Below are 23,513 nucleotides of genomic sequence, written 5' to 3'. Positions count from 1 at the left end.
ACTCACCGCTCTGTGCTGTCTCTCGCGCCCAATCGTCTTTGAACACTTTGCTACACAGTAGCGAAGAGGCTAATGGCTAAAAGCTAGCTAATGTAAACCACCAGACAACAACAAAAAGGTAAACTAGGATTAGGTGATAATTATACAACCTTAATCTACAGCTAATGCAACAGACCAACAGCGCCATCAAGTGGTGACACCATCAGCTACAACACAAGGAAACACAATGCTAACATCGCACAGATGACATCGTAACATTATAGCAAACGTACGATGATAGCCTGCGCTAGCAACCCGACTGTCAGGTTCTGTTTAGAGATGTTTGAGTGGGAAAATGCTCCTTTCAGGGAGGTTTCACCGAAGAACCTGACTGGGTTCCAAAGGGTCAATCAACAGTCTTCTGTCTGCACCTCTGTGTTCATTTCCCCTTTTCCAAAATAAAAGTCAATGAAAACCGTCAGTTTAATTTTGAAAAGACGCGCCCTTTAAAATCACCCCACAGTGTCAGCCCACTGTCACAGCGGCTGACAAAGCGTGATTGATTACCAAACCCCTCGGCGTGGTGGTGCGGTGGCACCGTGATTATGGGGTGGTGACAGGCGGGCTGGTTGTCGTGGTAACCGAGAGGATCCTGCTCTCTGGCTTATGGTCTCGCTGAGTTGAACATTATTGGAGTAGAAGAGCAGCTCTGTGTTCAGCTTGAGTTCTGTTAACTCAGAGAGGAGCCATGTCAATGCTGAACTGAGCTCCTATGTAACAGTTAGAGAAATAATGACTTTCTAGCATCGCACTGAACAATTGCGACTTCATTTTGCGCTGTCTTTGGTTAACAAAAGCTAAAAAATCTGATTAAAACATTACTGGGAGGCAGGACGGGTGACGACTTCGCCTCACCGGCTGGGCTGTCCTCGCTGTCTTCATTCACCTTCTCCGTCAGACAACATCATTCTCCTGAAACAGCACTTTGTTCCCTCTGCGGCTTCGACCTTTGCTGCCTGAACATTACTTCCTTAACTGAGATCTATAATCCACGGCTCGCTATTAAGATTCAATTCCTTCACTTACAATTTGCCAGTGATGCTGATTACATGCGATTCCTCATCAAGAACGAGTTTTCTGAAATCAATGAACTCCCCAAACCCCATTTGATCGATGTGAGACGAGCTAACGGATCAAACCATTGATTTATTAAATACCTGGAGCAGCAGCGGATCATTTAAACGTTATTTCTCATTTTTCTAGTATCCCAATGCATTAGAGCTGGATTTTATTTTCTGTTTTTGGGTTTGGGGGCTGAAAACACAACACTGACTATTATCACGTTCAAACATTGGTTTTTTTTTTGATAAAGTCTAGCAGACAGTTTGCTGTTTTACACCTCACAATTTGACTTGATTGTCATGTTTTGTCCAATATTCACACTCCTTTGAGCTCAGTTTTGGTCTTCGGAGAAAAATTTGCCGCTATTTATCAGCTAGCGCTAGTCACTAACTTTTCTGTCTGGCATCCGGCGCTGGGCAGGTCGATAAAGACAAACATGTCCGATGTTTGTTGAGAATGCAGGCCGGAAAAAAGAAAACAAAGAGCTTAAAGAGGCTAAAAGATGGTCCTCATGTTCCAGTGAGTCAAACGTCTTTGGTTAACAGCAGGTTGGTTTGGTTACATCCAGAAATCGAGTTGGTTTTGTCAGATTATGGATTACGATTGCCGGTAAGAAACGGAAAACAAACAGCGGTGACCGACCCTGAGCTGCTCCCTGAGGACTCCTTATCAGGTAACTCTAGGTGATTTTAAGCTTTTCAAAAAACGACTACTATTGTTCTTCCTGTCTCGTGGTTAAAATGAGGTTTAAATTTAATGAGTCATGTCCACTGTCTCACACTTTCTTTCTGTGTTGTTGTTGTGATGAAAAAATGATTTGTCCCAGGTTGTCCTGGTTTGAAGATGGCTGTCCCAAGTCTCCCAAGACAAATATCTATAAAACACTAAAAGGTGCAACACTCACTGCCTGATTGTCCCAGTTGTCACAACTGTTAAAATAATAATTACGCTTGCTTTCAGTGGTTACACAGACGTTCATCATCTTCTGTCCCACTCACTGTTACCTAACCCAACAGACAATGCGCCACGCGTCTGAATCCGATTTGTCTGCATATGTGTCAGTCAGTCAATCAATGGCTGCTGCTCGCCTGTGAATCACAGCCTGTGACGCATGCAGGACCTGTCAGTATGCTAACAGTTCGCCATCAGGCCTGAGAGACAGTCCGCCTTGTCTGAAGAGCTCCGGCTGCAAAGAAAATGCTGCGTTCATGGCGTCCATGGTGTGGAAAGGTGCCTTCAGTAGGTGCACTAAGCGCTAACTGTCCCCCATGCATTAACGTGTGGTACACTCTGGGGTCCTGGTTTGGTCGCCCCCCCCCCCCCAGGATCCGCTGAGCAGAGCTCTCTGGCTCTTGATGTGACGCTTCGACTACAGGATGTTCAGCGGGCAATCTGGTCTCCATGGTTACAGCGTGACATTTTGGGATGTGGATTTATTGACAGGTTTTCATCGCCGCCGTTGCCAAGACAGCTGGTGGTGAGGTCACAGCGTCTGCCTGAGGGGTGAGTGTGTGTGTGTGTGTGTGTGTGTTTGTAGAGTATCTGATGGAGGTTTGGAAAAGAAGGAAAAGGTGAAGAAAAAAGAGTAAAACAATGAAGAGGAGGAGAGAGGATGTAAAATCAGGAGCAGAGACAGCTGATGTCATCCTGTGGAGACACTCAGGGGAGATCTCATTTGGCCAGGAGCTACTCATCACACCAGCTGATGTTTCCAGTGTGTGTGTGTGTGTGTGTGTGTGTGTGTGTGTGTGTGTGTGTGTGTGTGTGTGTGTGTGTGTGTGTGTGTGTGTGCGTGTGTGTGCGTGTTGCAGGTAACAGTGTTTTTTTTTTTTAATCAAACATGCACAATTTCTCTACTTCATATCGCCGACAGTCGTATATTAACCGGAGTAAAATTCAACAGCCTCCGCTCATGCCAACCTTTTGAAGTCGCTGAGCTGAGCGACTTCAAGAAACGAAAAAATAAATAAAATCATGATGAAAGTCTGGTGAAATTTCCCTTTAAAATAGATTTCCCAGATAGAAAGGCAAACTCATCTACGCTTCGTCAATCTGCTCCTCATTCAGTCAGTCCTCCTTTCATTCTTCTTATCCTCCCTTACCTCCTCTCCTTTTCTCCCATCACTCCTTCCTCTTTCGTCCACTTAATTTCTGTCATTTTCCATCCAGGAACATCCATTTCTCTTTCCCCGCCTCCCTCCTTTCCACCCATTCACACATTCACCATCCCTCCTCCTCACAATAAATACTGCATCACCGTATATTTCTATTCATCAGGTTAAAGTGTACTTATTAAGGAAGAGCTGAACGAGAAGCCAGGATATCGTAGGCAACTCAAGTAGAAGCAAAGACAAGTCTTTAGAAATCAGAATAGTCCTCATTACTATTATTAGAAGTCTCTTATTATTATTATCGTTATTATTATTACTAGTATAACTGTTATTAGGATAAAATAAAGTTCCTTGGCCCTTGTTGATGCAGAGAGAGAGGGTGCAGGCTATCAACAGCACAGCAATGGTTCCATCCCGTTCCCTTTCATCCCAGTGATTCGGTCGGAGTTAAATCCATCAAATTCCATAGTTAAAGGGGAGGTTATTCCGTTTTGCACTTTTAGTCACATTTCATTTGGAAGTGGGACTCGGTCCTTTCCATTTGGCTGAAGGAAAATGAATTTAAGGACAGTCCCGTTTAAATTCCCGTGGTTTTCAGAGGGTTTGGTTCCATTTTTAATCCGTTACTGATGTGAAGTTTGGTTAAAGGGAAAGAAAGCATCATGTGTTGAAAACCAAACAGGGCTTTTTAACGATATTTCCCTTCTGAAGAGTCACTTTGGCTACTTGTAATTCCATAATAGTCATACCTGTTTGAATCCCCCAGAGGAAAGAAGATAGACGTGTACTCTCCTTTAAGACAGAACAATGGCAGACGTTTATAAAGACAGGTTGACAATGAAAAGATGCCTGTTGACCTTGACCTGACCATGAATGAACGACACTGAGAGATGAATTGAAACAGCTTCGTGAGTCAGTCTTTCACCCGACTTGTCCTCAAAAATCCCCAGAAACTCGAGAACATTTTCCCGACAGACATTGATAAAAAAGCAGATATAAATAAAAGTCAGTTATTACTATTTGTGTACTGAACTATTAAACTATGAGGGTTGAAGACTAGAGACTAAAAGCTGTTTCTACGTATGTTATTTTATTGCCACGTCTACTCTAAAGAGAATGGGATGAGCATTTGCACAGGCCTTAACAATGTGGAAGCTAGTTTTTACAACAAAATGCATCTATGCGATGGAGGAATGTCAAGAACCTCATATTCTCTGTGAAACTTAGCTAGCTAGCTAGCTAACTCACTGGTGTATTAGCTCATGAGTAGGTTACTTTGCTGGCTCCCTCACTTTCTAGCTAGTTAGCCCATTAGAAGCTGATTAGCTTAGTATCTTGCTTGCTAGGTACCAAGCTTGCAAGCAAGGAGTGGATTCATGGGAAACTCTTGGTGGCTAAAGATGAATTCCCTGGGTAACCCCAGACACCCAGGTCATGTCAGACTGTCTTGATGAACGTCTGCCATTTCAGGATTGCGTCTGTCCTTGCGGGGGTCTCCTGAACCATCGCTGGACCCGCTCCGTTATGGGAACATGTTGCGTTCTGGAATTCCACAGCAGAACAGATTCCGCCGGATTCCAGTCCCTCCACCGCTCTCTCTCCGAATGTGTTCAGCCATTTGCAAACAAAGAAAAACAGTTCGGATGTCCGTCTCTCCTATAGCTGTGTGGTGACAGAGTCCTCTATGACCTCACAGCTGTCCTCTATGACATCGTCGCACGGTCCAACCCACCCGCCCATCACCATCATCCCTCCTCTTCCCCCTCCTCCGTCCACTCTGCCTTCGCCCGCTCCTCCCACGCCTCCACCCTGGAAAACGTCCTCACTGGAGTCCAGCAGGCGCGAGCTGGACTCGGACATGTTGGAAGCACAGTGCAGGGATTGGCAGGGACACGGGGGCGGGAGGGGCAGCGTCAGGAGCGAGTCCCGTCCGTTTGTTCTCCGCGGGGATAACGAGGGGTTACTGATGTCGACTGAGCGGCCCACCTCGTTCAGGTGAGTCTCGCTTCTGGTCACGTCACTGAGTCCGAAGTCGGAGTGGCTGTGGCTCCCCAGGGGGCGGAGCAACCCATCGGAGATGGTGTAGGAGGGCGGGGACTGTAAAGGGAGAGGCAATGGAGGGGCTTTGCGTTTGGAGCGTGAGAACAGGTAGGAGAGGCGCTTGAAAGAGTCTGTCTTTGTTCCCGGAGACGAGAGGCGCTGCAGACGGCTCCTCGTACGAGCCAGCGATGAGGAGAATGACGAGGAGAACGATGAAGATGGAGAGGGCAGGACGGTGGTGGAGGATGGAGGGATGACATTGGTCTTCAGCCCGTTGCTCTTTGGTTTCCCCTCCTCTTCCTCCTCCTCTTCCCCCCATCCAATGCCCTCCTCCAGCTCCCTCTCATCACCCTCTCCCCCTCTCTCTATCTGGGTCATTCCAGAAATGGATTGCACCAAGGCGGACACGCCCAGATTCGGTGTTGGCCTCATGTCGTCCTCCAGCGGGGTCATGAAGGTCACGCCCTTTGACTTCTGGCCTCCGCCTCCACTGCCGTCAACCGATTCGCTGTCATCCTCCGAGCCCACGGCGCCATCCTCTTTCGCCGTTTCGCTTGACGAGGAGTAATTTCGCCGGGGAGGACGCCGGTTCCCCAGGAGATCCAGGACCTCATAGCGGAAACTGGAGATGTCCTGCTTCAACTCCTGGAAAAAGACGGAGAGGAAACTGCTGTGAATTCAATGTAAAATGTAATTACGGGTAAATGAATGCCATTATTTCAAACAAGGATAAAAGACGAAGAGAGATTAAAGTTTAAATGGAGTAAATATCTGATCTTCAGGGGAAAAACCAGAGAAGAAGAAGAGGGTGAGGAGGGGGAGTGGAAGAGATGCGACCGCTGACTACCTGAGAGATGGGAGGTGAAACATCAATTTGTAGAGGCAGAGCGAGAAGAGGAGCATAAGGACTCAGGAGGACGGTGGTGAAGAGGGGGAGATCGAGAGAACGAGAGGGTAAGTGGAGAAAGAGAGAGGAATGTGGGAGCAGCGATGTGCATTATTCCTGACATTGTATAAACTAAAACACTCAATCAGTAACTCTCAAACTTGTGTGATCTGCCATCAGTCCTTCATCTTCTCTTCCTCTGTGCTTCTCTCTCACACAGAGAACGACGAGCTAACGAACCCATGTTTTAAAACACGGCCGCAGCTACGCCGTCGTTTTCCTCTCGCTTGCCATATGGAGTCCAAATGCGGCACACACGGCTTTGCTCCTTGGAGAATAAAACACTGATTTACCTCAGCATGCACCTGATGTTAGCTCCACACTTCACTCACTCACTCACACTCACTCACACTCACACACACACACACACACACACACACACACACACACACACATACGTACTTAGACCACCTTTGGGGTCGAATGGAAAAACACGCCACTTTTGGGGACACCCACATTTTTGCTGTTCTGTCATGGTTTAGAGAGAAGATGCCATCATTTTCAGAGGTGGAAGGATGCCCACAATACAAAAATCACTTGTTTTTTTTGATTAAAGCTTCTTTTTTCCAGTATGATTTTTTACCTTGAGATTGGGGACAAATGATATTTTAGCAACCTTTGGGGACTTGGGCTATACACAAACTCTGATAGAAGTCATCTTTGGGGTCGTTTCTTCCAAGGCAGAGATTCCACACCTTGAGATGTGTCTAGTCCCCCATTTAGGGGAGTCATTTGATTTGGAGGTTGGAGATTCTTGAAATTATGTCAATACTAACTGAATTAACACAAAACATGTGAGGACAGTTGAATATATTACAAGTAAATGTTCCAACCAATGAGAATGGGACACACAGGTGCAAAACACAGGGAATAAAGTCTGAAGAGAATCACGTTTGTTGCAGCTTCACTGGTCTTTTATTAACAAAAAGATCAATTATTACAAAAAAAATGGAAACAGAAAGAGACACAGGGCTCTATTTTCGACTCCGCCGCCGGCGCAGTGCAGGCTGTGCCATCGGCGCAGTAGTATTTTCGACCGGCGCAGGCAGGCGCACTTGGTATTTTGGTAAACCCAGGCGTTCAGAGGTGCGCCAGGATGGGCGTTGCGGTGCAGTAGGGGGGAGGTGTCGCCATAATGAGCCGGCGGATTGGAATTTTTGACCATTTTGGTCTGCGCCGGCAGCGTAAAAGTGCGCTGAAAGCTCACCACCTCAGACCTGGTCAACTCTGTGCGCCAGCAGCATAAGTGGAGTCATTCGCTCACCTCACAGTCAGGTTTCCACAGTGTCTGGCATTTCACTGCGATCAATAATTAGCAACAGCCGCAATTCAATGCAACTATCTGAGTCAGCACATACAGTCAGACCTAAATTTCTATATTTTGATCGGTATCTCACCTGACCACATCGAAAGCGCGTTCAGCATGCGTAATGGTCACTCAACCTGACCGAATGTACACAGGTGAAACAGAGATGTCTGGTGATCTGTGACTCAAATTGCCTGGTGACAAACGTGTATGCCACTTTCCCCGGTTCTAGCATCCCTGCAGTCTTTCAGGGCGGCACCCCTCTGGATGGGTGGCTGCTAGGTGATAATGGCTATCCACTGAAAATGTGGTTGATGTCGCCATATATCACACCGTCAACAAGGCGGCAGCGTGGTTTTAACGGTGTTTTCAGCAGTGCTCGGTCAGTCATCGAATGCACACTGCGATCAATAATTAGCAACAACCACAATTCAATGCAGCTATTTAAGTCAGCACATACAGTCAGACCTAAATGTAGATATTTTGATCAGTATCTCATCTGACCACATCGCACGCACGTTGGGCACGCGTAATGTTCACTCGCCCTGCCCGAATGTACACAGGTGAAACAGGGATGCGAACTAATCGATTAACGTCGCTGTGCCAACCAGAAACAGCCGTGGCGTCCTACAGAGCAGATATACTGCATCTGTCTCAGAGCACTGAGAGACAGAGAGAGACAGACACACGGAAAAAAACGTAAATGATGATCATTGTCCGCTATTACCCACGTCATTTCATTCCAAATACAAATGTTATCATTGTAATGCTTAACGTTATCTACAAAGATGGAGTACATCATTGCTTTGAGGAGGATGAGGAGGAGGAGGCCGAGGATTTACCATCCAAGGACCTCATATTTAGACACCAGAATCAGAAATCCTTTATTTATCCCAGAGGGGAAATTGTTTTTGTTGCAGTGCTCCTTACAAGAATAGAATTAGAATAAAATTAGAAAATCGTAACTTCTGTTGTGTGTTTTCGTGGGGACATTCATGTGTTTGGACGACTTTAACACTAATACATAATAACCTATCCATACTACTGGGGACACTCCACACTCATACACATACTATATGATCCAAACTGGGGACACTCATGTGTTTGGACTGCTTTAACACTGATACATAATCCTATCCATACTACTGGGGACACTCCACACTCATACACATACTATATGATCCAAACTGGGGACACTCATGTAGGGCTGGGCGATATGGCTGAAAACTCTATCACGATATAAGTGTTTTATATTGGTCGATATTGATAATTATTGATATTTTTTATGACCTGTTTAAAATAAGGACCGGGAGAAAAATACATTCAATTTAAACATTTTTATTTTAAATTGAACCTTCCTCTGATTATAATCCCCTCAGCTATCAAGGCAGAAAGGAAAGGAAATGTCAACACAACCATGGAAAACACTCAAATAATAAATGTAAACAAAGTGTAAAAATGTAAACAGAGAAACCTGAGAACTTTTTTCCTGCAGGTTTAGTGCAGAAAGTTCACAAGCTGATTCACCTTCTGGTGAATAAAATGTTTTCAGATATGTGCAGTGTTTTGTAAACATAGCAGAAACTGAGGTAGACGACATCTGTAACATACAAACAAACAAACAAACAAACATGATAGACAGCACAGTAACACCGACTGAACTATAAAACCAGCCTAGACATAAGAACAACTTCAGTCGCTCTTCTTCCTCTGAACATACATGAACTGTTCAGTTATATTTTTATTATAAGAGCTGTTTGTAAGCTGGCTTCTCCTCAGTGCTCAGTGAAGCGTGTCTTTAGCTATATGATATGCCGCTGCCTCCGTGACGTCTTCGTGCCTTTTAGATGATTTGTCATCAGGCACTGAAGCAGATACCTCTGCATGGCGGTCAGCTGCTTGTGCGGTGGTGCTGCGGTTGGCGGACGTTTGTGCTCCAAAGAGTGAGCGCGGCTAAGGTGGTTAAACAAGTTTGTGGTATTACCGGTCTTAGTGGGGACGAAAGTCTTGCATAAGTTACAGACCACATTGGTCTGACTACGGTCCAACTTATAAAATCCAAAAAACTCCATACTGAGCTGACTTTCCCTGTTTTATCGACAGTTTCTTTGCTCACTGCAGCGCTCACTTTCTACTTCTCATCTCACTCCTTGCGGAGCAACAAACACGTGACAACGACACGGCGCAACCGAACTTGATAATGTTACATGATTGGCGTGTTAGCGTGTCTCTCTCACTGATTAGCGATTACTCCCTACGTTGCTCGGTTACCTGAGAGCGAGTGCCTTTGTTCATGCAACTAACCTTGCTTCAAAACTTCAGGTTTCTTCCGATGAAGAAAAAAAAAATTATCGAATGTTTTATCGAACGCATTTTATATTGATATTGATGGTGTGTCTATCGCGAGACATATCGCTATTGTTCTATCGGCCCAGCCCTACACTCATGTGTTTGGACTGCTTTAACACTGATACATAATCCTATTCATACTACTGGGGACACTCCACACTCATACACATACTATATGATCCAAACTGGGGACACTCATGTGTTTGGACTGCTTTAACACTGATATATAATCCTATCCATACTACTGGGGACACTCCACACTCATACACATACTATATGATCCAAACTGGGGACACTCATGTGTTTGGACTGCTTTAACACTGATACATAATCCTATCCATACTACTGGGGACACTCCACACTCATACACATACTATATGATCCAAACTGGGGACACTCATGTGTTTGGATGGCTTTAACACTAATACATAATAACCTATCCATACTACTGGGGACACTCGACACTCATACACATACTATATGATCCAAACTGGGGACGTTTATCTGTTTGGACCATTAATATATGTAAGCAAGCCTATAATAACAAGTTAACACAGACTATCACTACCTGGCCAAGACAAACACACAGGACTAGCTTTGTATGTAGAGGAAGATACTACACACATGGTATATAGTACTTTTGCAGTACTACAGGAGAGCGCAATGTAGGTTGGACTTGTACTCTCTTTTGTTTATTATGTGCAGAACATGATATTATTAGCAACACCTGTGCTCACCGTGCTGTGATGATATAAAGTCTGTATAGAATGGCTCATAGAATTAGTAGGTTCAGAGCACCGATTAACTTAGCCACATCAAATATAAGCTTGCTGTAGTTAAAATATTCTGGTGTTAAATGCCCAATGTGATCAGAATACCTTGCTGTCTCTGTAGTTAACATGTGGGATTTGATAACTGTTAGCCTGGCGAAAATATTCAGTCAGCTTGACCTTAACTGTTTGGTCTAACAATTTACTATGATTTTACAGTTATTAAACCAATGTTCTTGTGATTGAATAATGTAATCTATCAAGCAAATTCAGAAATCTAATCATCACAAACTCACCTTGTGTCGCACCGTTCTACATAGTGGGAGATCTGACTCTTGTGGCAGTAGAGTGCTGATCTCCAGGCATCTTGGAATTCAGGATTTTCCAAAATCAGTCAAATTACAGTTCCGACTCGGAAACTTGGAGAAAAAGTGTCTTGAATCCATTGTGAATCCATTGTAAATCAGTTTTCTGACATCACATTACAATGGTAGCACTCTTGGAGGAGCATATCTTAAATAGTAAATCAACAACTAAAAAGAATTCAAGTATATTTGCCCGTATTTATTTCTAGTTATGCATACTTTCATATAAGTAAAACCTTTTCTGTATGTAAACTGATATGCCACTAGTATGATTAGGAGGCTTGTAAAGATTATTTCTTTTCTCTGTTGTACATTTCAGTTTATACTGAAATGTACAACAGAGAAAAGAAAGTTTATGAAATTTCCCCTCCGGGGGACTAATAAAGGCTTTCTGATTCTGAAGGGGGTAGGATGTATTTGTAGACTACACAAACATCAGCCAATTTGTATTTGGCTAGTCAGTGGAATATGTTTCCTGTTATAAAAGGACCAGATAAGATGTATAATGGCAACTGTTCCCCTTCACATAGTTTTCTCTCCCTTTTTTGTTTTAAGGAAGCTAAAGCAAAACAAGAGGGAAAAAAAATCTAAATTGAAAAACACCTTGGCACCCATAGAGGTATTCAACCCCAATTTTTTTCAATAGCTTTACTATAAAATACACAACATACACAATAAAATTTAAGTCATTCAGTTGAAACAACAGACAAATAGAATAAAGTCAGTATCCCTAGCTAATATTATGTGCTAACTTTGTTGTTTGTGGTGAAATTCTTAATGAATAAGAGTAGTCTACTGGCGAAAGACATTTAAAAACAGACATTATTTATACAGCTATACTATACATGATGTATAGGATTGCATTTTGCTTGCTGATAACCTTAAAAGCAATAGCTTTGTTATATTTAACAAGGAGTGGAGACACACTTTTATCAGAAAATGTATCATCAAATTGGGGACATGTGCATGATGTAGTACCATACACTTCCACCAGGGGCAGTGTGCAGAATTATACACAGATTGAGTGGGGGTGGGGGGGGGGGCACACACTCTCACACACGAAATCTAAAAAAAGTCAGTTTTGGGGACAGTGGCGATTTTAAGACAGAAATGCATGTTGGAGCTTGTAGAATACGATTATATTGAAATCTAAATGGGGACGGTAATTTTTGTCCCCATTTGCAAAGCCGTCCCCAATCAACTGGAGTGTATTCTGAAAAATGTCCCCAATTTTTGGTTAAGTCAACGCACACACACACACACACACACACACACACACACACACACACACACACACACACACACACACTCCTGCCTATTGTGACCACTCATCTCTGACATAAATGCACACACACACACGCACAAACACACTCGGGATGTGAAAGTGATTCAGCTCGATGTGCACCTGATGTTGTTTTTGCATTGAAAAGAAGTTTCCACTTCAAAGCCCCGGCTGGGCTCCAGAGGCATCATGGGTAAGAGACTCTGGAGCTAAAACAGCTCAGAATAAACTGAGCTCGGAGGGTTTGCAGAAAGTAGAAAAGAGTCTCTCTGCAGCGTTTGTCCGCTGTGAACTGTTGGTATCGATCAGAGCTGCACATTTTGGAAAGCAGGAGTCTGTTATTAGAGGCCTTTTAATCTTTTAATAAATCTTTGCAGAATAACTGTGAAACAACACATTTATGTTAAAATTACTGTTTATTCAGTATATTAGTTTGAGCAGAGAGTAAACCTCCTCTTATTGTTCCCTTGTTTTATGTATTTGTGTTTCCGCCTTAAAGAACCCACCTTAAAGTTCTCCTCCGTCAGTCCCTCATCCGTCTTGGCGCTGCGTATCATGGCCGCCACGTACCTCTTCACCAGGCTGCGGATCACTTCCTGTTGGGAGACATGTCACCGTGGTTACTTTGCATGCTCACTTCCAGTTTTGTTTTATTTGTGCCTCTTGCACTTTGGAAACCTCTGATCTCCTGAATAATTCATGTTTCTGATTCTGTTCAATTTTCAAAAAAGAAATTTTGAGATTTCTTGTGAAAATCAAAAATATAGACATTCATGCAGATTAAACATAAATTCATACAAAGTTTTCTTCTTCTGGACACTGAGGTCGGATTCAAACATATTCAGGTGGAAAATGAAACCCAATTTCTTTTCTTATTGTTCATGTTATGATGATTTAAGAGATACAATTTTCCATAAGACTCTTCAACAAGACCCTGAAATATTCTGATGTACAGATGATCAAGATTGTCAGTGTGTTGAAATTGAACAGACTTTGTTTCAAAAGGAGAAAATCAAAGAAAAAACTGATGACTGAGCGAGTATTTGCTCTGATTTTAAATGTATTTTTCAACAATGTATGAATTTTGTTTTACACATCATGTCTGAAAATGAAATGATGAAATGAAACTGTTCAAATTGTTTTTCTTTATTTTTTGGACTTTTGATGGTATTATTTTAAACAGCTCATTTACAGCTGCTTATGTGTATTTAGTGTCCTTTAAGCTAACGCAGCCATAGTTATATAAGACAATAAAAACTGCCTGCGAGGAGCAGTTTACATTCATGGCAGTCAGTGTTTTTCACGGTCATGAATAAAAGCTTGTTCACTTGCTGGTTTGTGACAAAGTGCAGAATAATTCCAGCGAGCTGATGAATTTAAATGTTATTGTCTCATTAGGTAATCAGCCAATGAGGCGGGCGACCCTTATTGATTTAAAGAGCACAGACAAATTTCACCAGCATTTGGTGCTCAGTGGGTGGCAATTCAAACCCTGACACACTGCGACAGCGCGCGCGCACACACACACGCACACACACACACACACACACACACACACACACACACACACACACTCTGCATCCTCCCACAGTCAACACCTGTGACTGCCAAACGGGATGGTCTGGCATGCTGTCACTCTCCGCCTCTGCCAAAACACGCCACACACTCGGCTGAAGTGAAGGGCAGATTCCTACAACAATCCTTAAAATCATGGACGGATATCAAAGCAACAATTGGTGCTGCCAAATACAAAGTACTGGCGTCGCTGCATCCGCCGTCGCTGCCAGTGCTGAGGTGTCAAATTACAAGAGCTCCGTCTCGCTTGATCCGCTGCACAAATTCTTACAAAAATCAACAACGTCAGATACTGTGTTTGTGAAGAGTTTAAAAAAGGTGCTCACGCTCAGCTCCACTTATATTAGAGGACACTTGTGGAATGAGCAAATGTGCATGGATTCACAGTCAATACGGTCGAACGTTATGTCAAATCTAAAGCTGCGACTGCTTTTGTTGTTGCGTGATCAGCAGTCAGTCCAGCTGACTGACCTTGAACTGTGCTATTAAAGGGATGCAAACATGAGTGAGATGGCCACATTTTCTTCTGAAGGTAAATATTCAGGTTTTATTTGCTCTCTTCACCAGGAACACAAAGAAGATGACGACAGTACTGAAGCTGGAGGATGTGGATTCTGAATGTTAAGTAGTGTTATATTAATGTCTCCTCAGTGTTAATTCAGCATATATTAAGAATAGGTCAATGACTCCTGAAAGAACATGATCATCATTGGAGAGTACCAACAACACTCGTACCAGACCTTCATCATGTCGGACCTTCATCCTATCAGACCTTTGTCATTGCATGGTCAACGTTTTAAACTGTTTGCTCAGGTTGGGGAAACAAAGTCCACGTGGTTTGGTTTAGCTAAAAACATCCCTTTTATAGGCATGACGTATCTTAATGACGTAAAACTCAGCTGAACAGCGGCCTCCTGGGAGAAAATCCTGTGTTTCCACCATATGTGGACTTTCTCGCTCTTTATGCTACGTCAAATGACTTCCTCCTTTGCTCCCGTCATAATTATTACAGCCACCAGAGGTCGCAACCTAACAATAAACGTAAATATGGGTCATAATAACCCTCTTGCTCTGATGTTTTCCTGGTGAGGATGGGTGTGGTTGGGTCAGCAGCGTTAATCAGTTGCCACACCCAACAGTGATGTCACAGTGTACGACACACCCTGAGGTGCACCTCCACATCACTGCAGCTGGAGATCAGAAACAAGACGTGCAGCTGCTGTTGAATTCCTCTACTAACATTTTGGGAAAAATTGCGTTCAAGATCAATACTGCTCTCATATCTACTAGGCTAACTTTACAGATTTTTTGTTTAATTTGCACAAAAACTGAGGTAAAAATGCCAAGTTGTGCTTTTATAGGGGTCATGTGGTGGACGATGTTTTGGCTGTGGACAGTCTTCAGTGGTTGGAGCCAAGCTAGCTGTTTCCAGTCTTCATGCTAAGCTAAGCTGATGGTGTCCTTGACTGGGAAGACATGAGAACAGTATCGATCTTCTCATCTAACTCTTGGCAAGAAAAAAAAAATGTAAATGTCGATTTAATTTGGATCGAGCCTGAAACAGCAGCCAGACAGTTCAGGTCGGATCAGGGATTGCTGCATGTGTGTGTGTGTGTGTGTGGGGGGGTGTTCTTCTGACAACCTCTAGCATACACATTCACACACACACACACACACACACACACACACACACACACACACACACACACACACACACACACACAGCTGTGTCTCCATCCTTTTTGGATGATTGCATGATTTATGTTACGGGGACCAGTCCCCATAAGGAAGGGAGTCCCCACAATGTGACATTACCAACAGATTCATGTCCCCATAATGTAAGAAAAACAAGTTGACACACAAGTAATCAAACATGGAGCTGTGACGGGTGTACAAACCTGATAATGTTGATTCTGTATCAGGCTGTCAGCGTGGCGTTCCTGCAAAGACAGAACGAGATCATGTTAAACGTTTCGGCTTCATCGACTCGTGACCGCCTCTTCCTCCTCTCCTCATCCTCTCATTCAGACGCACAAACAAACACACACGCTGAAACATCCACAGTTTAAAACGGCGAGAAAGGATTAGGAGCACCAAACTAGAACAAAAGCTGCCTTTGGCTGACACTTTTACAGCCTGGATCCTCCATACTGGAGAGGAGCCGAGTAATGAACTCCAGTTAATAATTTTTCTCCACTCAAAATGGATACATGACATTTTGGAGAGAGAAGTTCTGCTCCTCATTTACATTTCAGGCCTTTAGCTGATGCTTTCATCCAGAATCACAACCATCTAAGTGACACATGAGCAAAAAATGTGAGTTCCTTCCCTTTAAAGCGCTCTTCTCACCTCATCAAATGATGGAACCGACCGAATCAAGTGTACTGAGAGCAGTTCAGGTTATTTTTAGAGAGCTACAGCATCAAACCAGACCTATATAATTCAGTGTTTTCACTCTGCGACTGATGCTGCAGACTTTGGCAGAGCGTTCCTGCAGCTTTTTGGGACTAAATGCTTTAAAAAGGAAGAAAAATAAGAGAAACAGACACCATATGGCCTTTGGAAATTTATTTTAAGCCACCATCAGAGAGTGATGTCCTGCTCTGTTAATAGAAAATGTTTGGACTCATGAGGGACTGTTATGCAGGACTTTCAGATGTTGTTTCAAAGTGGTTTGAAGTAAATGTTTGTTTGTCGTTTTTGCTGATTGTAAGACGAACTCAAGTGACTGAAAGGTCTTAAAGGTAGGATTTAGCGGCATCTAGTAGTGAGGTTGCAGATCACAACCAACTGAATATCCGTCGCCTCAGACGTCCCTTTCCAGAGCCAGTGTTTGGTTTGTCTGTAGAAACATGGCAGTGCAACATGGCGGACTCCAGATGGATGAAAACATGCATTTGAAGATCCTCTAAACCCTCCACACTGGACCTTTAACGCCACCCGTCATGCTCCAAACGCTGACTTTGAGCCGGATGGTCTTTAGCGATATAATAATTCACTCGTTAGTCATGTGAAAACATGCTCAGGTTCGGTCTCTGAGGTTTACGTTTGCACTGCTGCCACTTGGACGGGAAAACGTTTTACCTCAGCTCGTCTCCACGCAGCATGTGGCGCCGAGGTGTTACAACTGATGAGAAATATTCTAAAGATCAGCCTCACACCAATTTATATTTTTGTCTTCATTTCCCTCCTAAACACAAGTGTGTGTGTGTGGATACAAATGCATTTACCAAATCACAAATGAGCCGATGTTACTGAAGTTACTGCTCTCCTACACTGTGGACGATGCCTCTCCTCAGTTGAAGGCCGGCCAGCAAGATGGATGAAATGACAAACTGAGGTTTCTGAGTTCTGCTCAAGAGGTTTTAAAGGTGTTTTAAGATGCTTCTTAATAATCAAGATTTGGTTTTCTGAGGTCAGAGTTGTTGCTCGAGGACGCTTCATCAGCTCAGTCTCTCTCTTCGTGCTCTTGTGCTTAACGTCATTCGTCAAGTCCAGTTACTTAACAGGTGCTGCGACAGGTGGAGCCAAACAGGGACTAATTATGTTTGACATATGCAGGAGTTTGTCTTATTTTGTAAAAAAGAAAAACAATCAGATGAAGCAGCTAAGATGAAAATCTGATTAAAGAACATTTGCAGTTCAGCTTTTAAGTGGAGGCCAGTTTAAAAAAATACAGTTTCTCCTCTGAACTGTACTGTTCGAGTATAAAGTACCTACAGTACTTGAGTAAATGTACTTAGTTACTTTCCACCGCTGGTCTGCTGTATTTCAGTGTGTCTGCGTCAGATGTCCTGTAGCAGCAGCCTCCTCATCATCCATTCACACATCATCATCCTCACGTCTTCTTCTGTTGTTTCGTGCCGTGTTCAGCGTTTCACCTCTCCGTCTCCGCTTCCCTTTCATCGTTTCACACTCGTCTCACTTCATCCACGCTTCTAATTTGTCTTTCACTCACTTTCCCTGCTGTCTGCTAACACACACGCACACAAACACACACGCACGCACACACAAACCTGCATTTATCCTCCACTCATCTTCCTCTAACAATCTAACTCCCCCCTCCTCAATCATTGCCTTCCATCTCATGCTGTTCTGCTTACACCGTCAACACACACACACACGCACGCACGCACGCACGCACGCACACACACACACACACACACACACACACACACACACACACACACACACACACACACACACACACACCGGCTCTCTGCCTTGATCAGATCTCTGCAGTGTGGCTCTTGTGAACCTATGTGGGCTGGTGGGCTTATATAACTCAGCTGACTTCAGCTGAGGTGAACATGGCAGCTGCATTCTGTGTGTGTGTGTGCGTGTGTGCATGTGTGTGTGCATGTGTGTGTGTGTGTGTGTGTGTGTGTGTGTGTGTGTGTGTGTGTGTGAGAAACAGCCTCATCATTCTGCACTGCTTGCTCACAGTCTCTCTCCAGATGACTGGGCCGTTAACTGTGTTTACCAGGACGCGTTCTTCCGCCGATGTTCCTGCTGTTCTTGCAGACGCAGCTGAGGTCCGTCACCGTGTTTCCATGCTGCGGATCCACCTCATCCTGAGCACGTCGGCTGATGAGTCCTTCTGCTCTGATTGATTGTGCCCTCTGAATTTCTTCATTTTTCACGCCGCTTTATGCTTCTGCTCCGCTACGCTTCTTTAAAAGCCACAGTTGCCACGACAGATGTTGTTTTTATTTCGCCCCGTCTTCTGTCTCCTTCTCACTTCGCACCACGTATTTCAGAGGAAATCTTACGAACTCTCCAGACTCGCCTTTCTCCACCTGTCCACCAGATGCCCCGACTCCCACATCCACCTGCTCAGCTGTTTCCACCAGCCCCTTTCCCAGCCTGTCCTCACCCAAAGCAACAGCCATGTAGGTCGTCTGTGCAAGTACGACCGAAATCTACATTTATTGTTGGGCTCCAACCTCTGCTGGCTGTGGTCATTATGATGGGAAAAAGGAGGAGGTCAGGTGACGTAGTACAAGAAGCAAGAAAGTCTATATATGGAGGAAGGTGGGATGGATGGATGGGCCGAACAAACCCAGGACCCACCCAGGAAACTGCGTTTGGTACGCTTTGGTACTCTCAAACATCGACCGATTCAGTTGTTTAGATATGAGGACGTGTTGGTCCTCATCTGGTCCAAACTTCTGGACCGCTGGCCGGGCCAGCCTAACCTCGGTCCTCTCAAAAGAGGTGGTCTCAGTCCAGATCAAACTGAACCATGGTTTGTTACTACTGTGAAAACAGTTTTTTTGGATGGTTCAGACCAATTACAGGAACTTCTGGCAGAAGAGGTCCTTTGGATGAATTATTATTATAGTGGAAATGAATCTGTTCTGTGACTGAACTGAACTTGAGCTCAAAGTGACCTTTGATGACCAAAATTTAATGTGTTCATTCTGTCAATATTTGAAGAAATTCCCCTCGAGTCATTCCTGACAGACGGACGGACGGACGGACGGACGGACGGACGGACGGACGGACGGACGGACGGACGGACGGCCGGACGGACGGCCCACACACAGTACCTCCGGCCACGGCTGATGCAGGTGCAGAGGCATAAAAAGCAAACCTCTGTTTGAACTTTCAGGTGTGGAAAAACCCATTGCTGCTTTGTGCCTTTGCTTTCCAGCCTCTGAACTCTGTAACTCGCTCCAAACATGCAGATTCATTTACTTGTGCAACCTCTTCCTGCAAGCTCCTGTTTAATCATTTCACCAGTAAAGCTGTTCCAGTCTGCCAGTTTGTCTGCATTTAAATCCTTTTCTTGCTGCCTCCTACTCACCTGCCTGACAACAGTTACTGTTCATATTTCAGTCTTATGTAGAAAACACAGTGTGGCCAAGTATGATGCATTGTCAGATTAAACCACTGAACAGTATATAAAGCTCCACAAGGTTCATTTAGAGGCTCTGGAGCTGTTAATTGCACAATCTTCCTCAACAGATGGAGTTGCTCAGTGGCCAAACTGGTGCGTTCATGGTCAAGAATTTCAGTCTCTTTTGGCAAAGCAAGCCAAAGTTTCTGGTCGAGTAAACTAAGTGACAGCGCTGACAGGACTCAAGTGACGTTGAGGTTCAGCACCCCGCTTTGTTCTTCCAAATCCTTCGGGTTAAACATCTTGGTTTGTTTACAATCTGTGTCATAATCTGAGTTTCTCCAGTTCCTGTTGGACTCAGACTGACAAACATAAATTATTCTTGAGGAGACGAAACACTCTGTCGACTCGTGTATCTGCTTTAAACTTACAGGTCACAGCAACCAGAGCTCGGTTTGCATGTAAAGCCTGTGAATCCTCCAGTGACTTGTTAACATGAACATCAGCATATGGCCTTTTAGCCCGGTTGCAGCTTGTTTGCATGAGTGTTCAGTGACAGGCATATGGCCACGCCAGCATATTAGGCCACGCATGAATAAATAAACATTTGCACGTTTCCACCCCTCTGAAATCCCAGTTTGTGCCGAGACACTCGCAGGTTGACTGACTGTCCTGTAACTGCAGTGCTCGCTGGGCTGATTCGGACATCTGCGTCCCGTCTTGTCACAATCAATTGAATTCAAGCTCAACTTTTGTCGCAGTTCTTCATGTACGGATGAATGAAATGTCATTTCTCTCTTGGCTGAAGCGCAGAGAGCGTAACGTGAGTGACACAAACAATAAATGCAAAGAAACAACAGGACAGCCTGTCCCTGAGACGCCCGCCGGACAGGAAAAGTGGAAGTTCAGCTGGACGAAGCCAGATTTGAAGAAGCTACAATCACATAAATGCTGTCCACACACGAGCTTGAACTGACGATATAATAGCAAAATAATTCAATAAAACAGCAGAGATGGTGAAACTGTCTCCTCGCGCTCTTCACGTACCGTGAACTCTCGGAGGTTTTCGCATTTGTGCGTGTCCTCCCCGGGCGGCTGGCCTCTCCTGCACAGCTTGTTGTGGAGCCACATGAGCAGGTACCAGATGGACTTGGGGCTGGGGATGATGTTGAACGGAGGCGGCAGCGTGCCGCCCTCGTCGAAGTAGCTCATCCACAGCTTGGTGCGGGCGAACTTCCACTCGATGTCGGCGTGGTCCTGCAGGACAAAAAGAAGACGGCTCGTTGGAGGGACGAGGTCACGTAACTGTCTGAGAGGTGTAGTTTGGTGAAGCCGTTAAAGAGACTGAACACACGAAATCCTGAGATATCCTGATGTTGAACAAAGCACAACAATGTTCTTCTCTGAGGTTTGTAAACAAATATTTTACTGCAAAATTGGTAAAACTGACAGATTTTGTGACACGCCTATAAATAAAGTAAGTGCATCATGAAGAGGAGACGATACACCTGAACTCACCTGTTTTCACAGTGTATAATGTGACAGTGGGCAGTGGATAAACTGCATGTCTGAAGTCAGTTTAACTTAATGAAAGTTTAGTATCGACAATAATTTGCATTTAGTAAAATAAGGTAACGTAGAGTAAACGCCCACACAAACACTCAAAGCGCTCTGGTCTACTTTCTTCTTATTGTTTGTGTGGTTTGTAGGCAGCTCTCTCCGTCACTCATCCATTCATGTTCCATCAGTGCGACGACAGACTCGTGTTAAATCGACCACGCTGCTGCTCCGTTTCTCCGTTTAACAGAAATAATGTTTTCATGCTGGAATTGATTCCAGTCCTTTCTTGTTTGCTGATCGCCTTTAAGTTAAGTTACTCAGTGTTTTTTCACTGGAGAAGCTGTAAATGTTTGAGACGTTCACTGGATAACTAAAAATGATCGGCTGTCTTTGGACTGATGAATCACTGCAGCGCTATCGGATGACTTACGGCGATGAGCTGGTAGGAGTTGTTCATCATGGCGATGAGCATGTTGAGCAGAACCACCAGCGAGATGACGTTGTACGTCCCGAACATGGTCGCCCCGATGAACTCGGTGAACTCGTGCCGGGCCTTCACGTTGGTGACGTACAGGTTTAACAGCCCGAAAATGGACCAGAAGAGAGACTGAAGAGTCTCAAATAACCTGCGGACAGAGAGGAGAGGCGACTTTGATTGGACAGGATTCTGCAAAGGAGCTTCAAAGGACTTAAAGTGGCACAGAAAATATCTTTTCCTTCGTTTAACTCCGACTTTTATTAAACAAATCCTCGTAGAGCTGCTCAGACTGATGTTAAGATCTTCAGAAACAACCATGTTTCTTCATCTTTCTCCTCTTCATGAGCAAAACACAAACACAACAAATTCATGTTGACCAGGCTGACGTGAGCTTATTTCCACGTCCTTCAAACCAAACACAAGAAGCATTAAACGTCTTTCTCTGTAAGAGCAGAACCTCTCTTTGAGCGGAGGATGACAGGTCGCCTAAACTGCAAATGAGCTACTTGCTAATAAACTGAGTTTATTCTTCTTCATAACAATAAACGTTGAGTATAAAACAAGCACTGCTGACGCTGCCGAGGAGTCAAACGACATGAGACGCATGCAAGTGCTTCAAAACTATACAGTAAAATCCATTTGTATCTGGAGTTTTTCTAAACCAGTCATGATCTGGTGACAGTTCGGTCTGCAAACGAGAGAACATGAAAAAGGGAGGTTTTCAAATTTTGAGGGCAAGTAGGCAAGAAGACAGAAGAAGACAGGCCTTTATTTATTGATCATACGTCTGGATGTGTTATTCAAGAGTGAGAAAATAAAATACAGGTGGGAAGTGAATGATATACAGCAAGAAAGTGTGCAGCACTCATCAGCAGCTGATCTGCTGACAAGGCAAATCATTCATCCAGTCACAAAGTAGCCTACAAGCTAACGCAGCGCCACGCCAGAACAAACTGACACCATATTTCTTAGACAAAAGAATAACTTAATGTATCACATCCGCTGAATTTTCAAAAGGGAACAAATAATTAAGAATTTGTCGTAGACGTCGTTTCACAAAGTCGATAAAGTTTCCCCAAACCCGGCAGCTCACAAAACGGTGTGATTTTTTAAGGGAGTCTGGGGCTGATTCGCTGAACCCTCGCATGGACAACAGTTTGTGCAGCTGATCTTTGTTTCTCCTCCTCCCTCCCCCACCGCCGCCCCACCCCTCAGTTCGCCTCCTCGTCTGCGATCAGTCTCCTGCTTGTGCGACACTCGCAGTTACAGCGGAGGTTATTGAATTTTTGATGAAGCAACAATTGGCAGAGGCCGACGTCGCAACACGAGAGGTTTCGTCTGCGGGTGTTATTTATATTCCTGCTGCATGAAATATTCAACGCTCACACACACTTATTGTCACTGCAGCGCGTGGCAGGAGTGTGTGCTGCTAAAGGTGTGTGGCCTGTATCAATCAGTGTAACGAGCGTGTGTGTGTGCACAGTGATAGTGTGTGTGCATGGAGGTGAAGTGTGTGTTCAGAGGGCGAGAGACAGAGGCGAGGGTGGAAATGAAGAGAGAGAGAGAATTTAATCAGTGATGAATGAAGCAGCCGAGCGTGATATTGTGTCGGAGTTATGAAACGAGGAAGAGGAAGAGGAGGAGGAGGAGGAGAGAGAGCTTTAAAACAAGTGAAGACAAATAAATCACTCTCTCTCTCTTTCTATCCTTCCTCATCAAGCACAGTTTAATTCATCTCTGTGTCCATTATCTCTCCTTCTTCACCTCCTCCTCTTCTCCTCTCTCTCA

The 23,513-nt window shown here is 44.3% G+C and overlaps 1 protein-coding gene across 1 annotated transcript in view; it reads right to left on the bottom strand.

Moving 5' to 3' along the window:
- Positions 1 to 919: 919 nt before the first annotated feature.
- The window catches only part of trpc5a (transient receptor potential cation channel, subfamily C, member 5a), a 100,655-nt gene continuing 78,061 nt past the window's right edge, over positions 920 to 23,513 (bottom strand). The window contains exons 14-18 of the mRNA XM_070993409.1: positions 21,678 to 21,873; positions 20,735 to 20,944; positions 15,744 to 15,785; positions 12,777 to 12,866; positions 920 to 5,897 (exon numbers count right to left, since the gene is read on the bottom strand). Coding sequence (XP_070849510.1) covers positions 4,869 to 5,897; positions 12,777 to 12,866; positions 15,744 to 15,785; positions 20,735 to 20,944; positions 21,678 to 21,873 — 1,567 coding nt within the window. The 3' untranslated portion in view covers positions 920 to 4,868. The remainder of the gene's footprint in view (positions 5,898 to 12,776; positions 12,867 to 15,743; positions 15,786 to 20,734; positions 20,945 to 21,677; positions 21,874 to 23,513) is intronic.

This window comes from Chaetodon trifascialis, chromosome 23 (assembly GCF_039877785.1).
Source record: "Chaetodon trifascialis isolate fChaTrf1 chromosome 23, fChaTrf1.hap1, whole genome shotgun sequence".
Taxonomy (NCBI): Eukaryota; Metazoa; Chordata; class Actinopteri; order Chaetodontiformes; family Chaetodontidae; genus Chaetodon; species Chaetodon trifascialis.
This window is presented reverse-complemented; position numbering and strand designations above follow the sequence as displayed.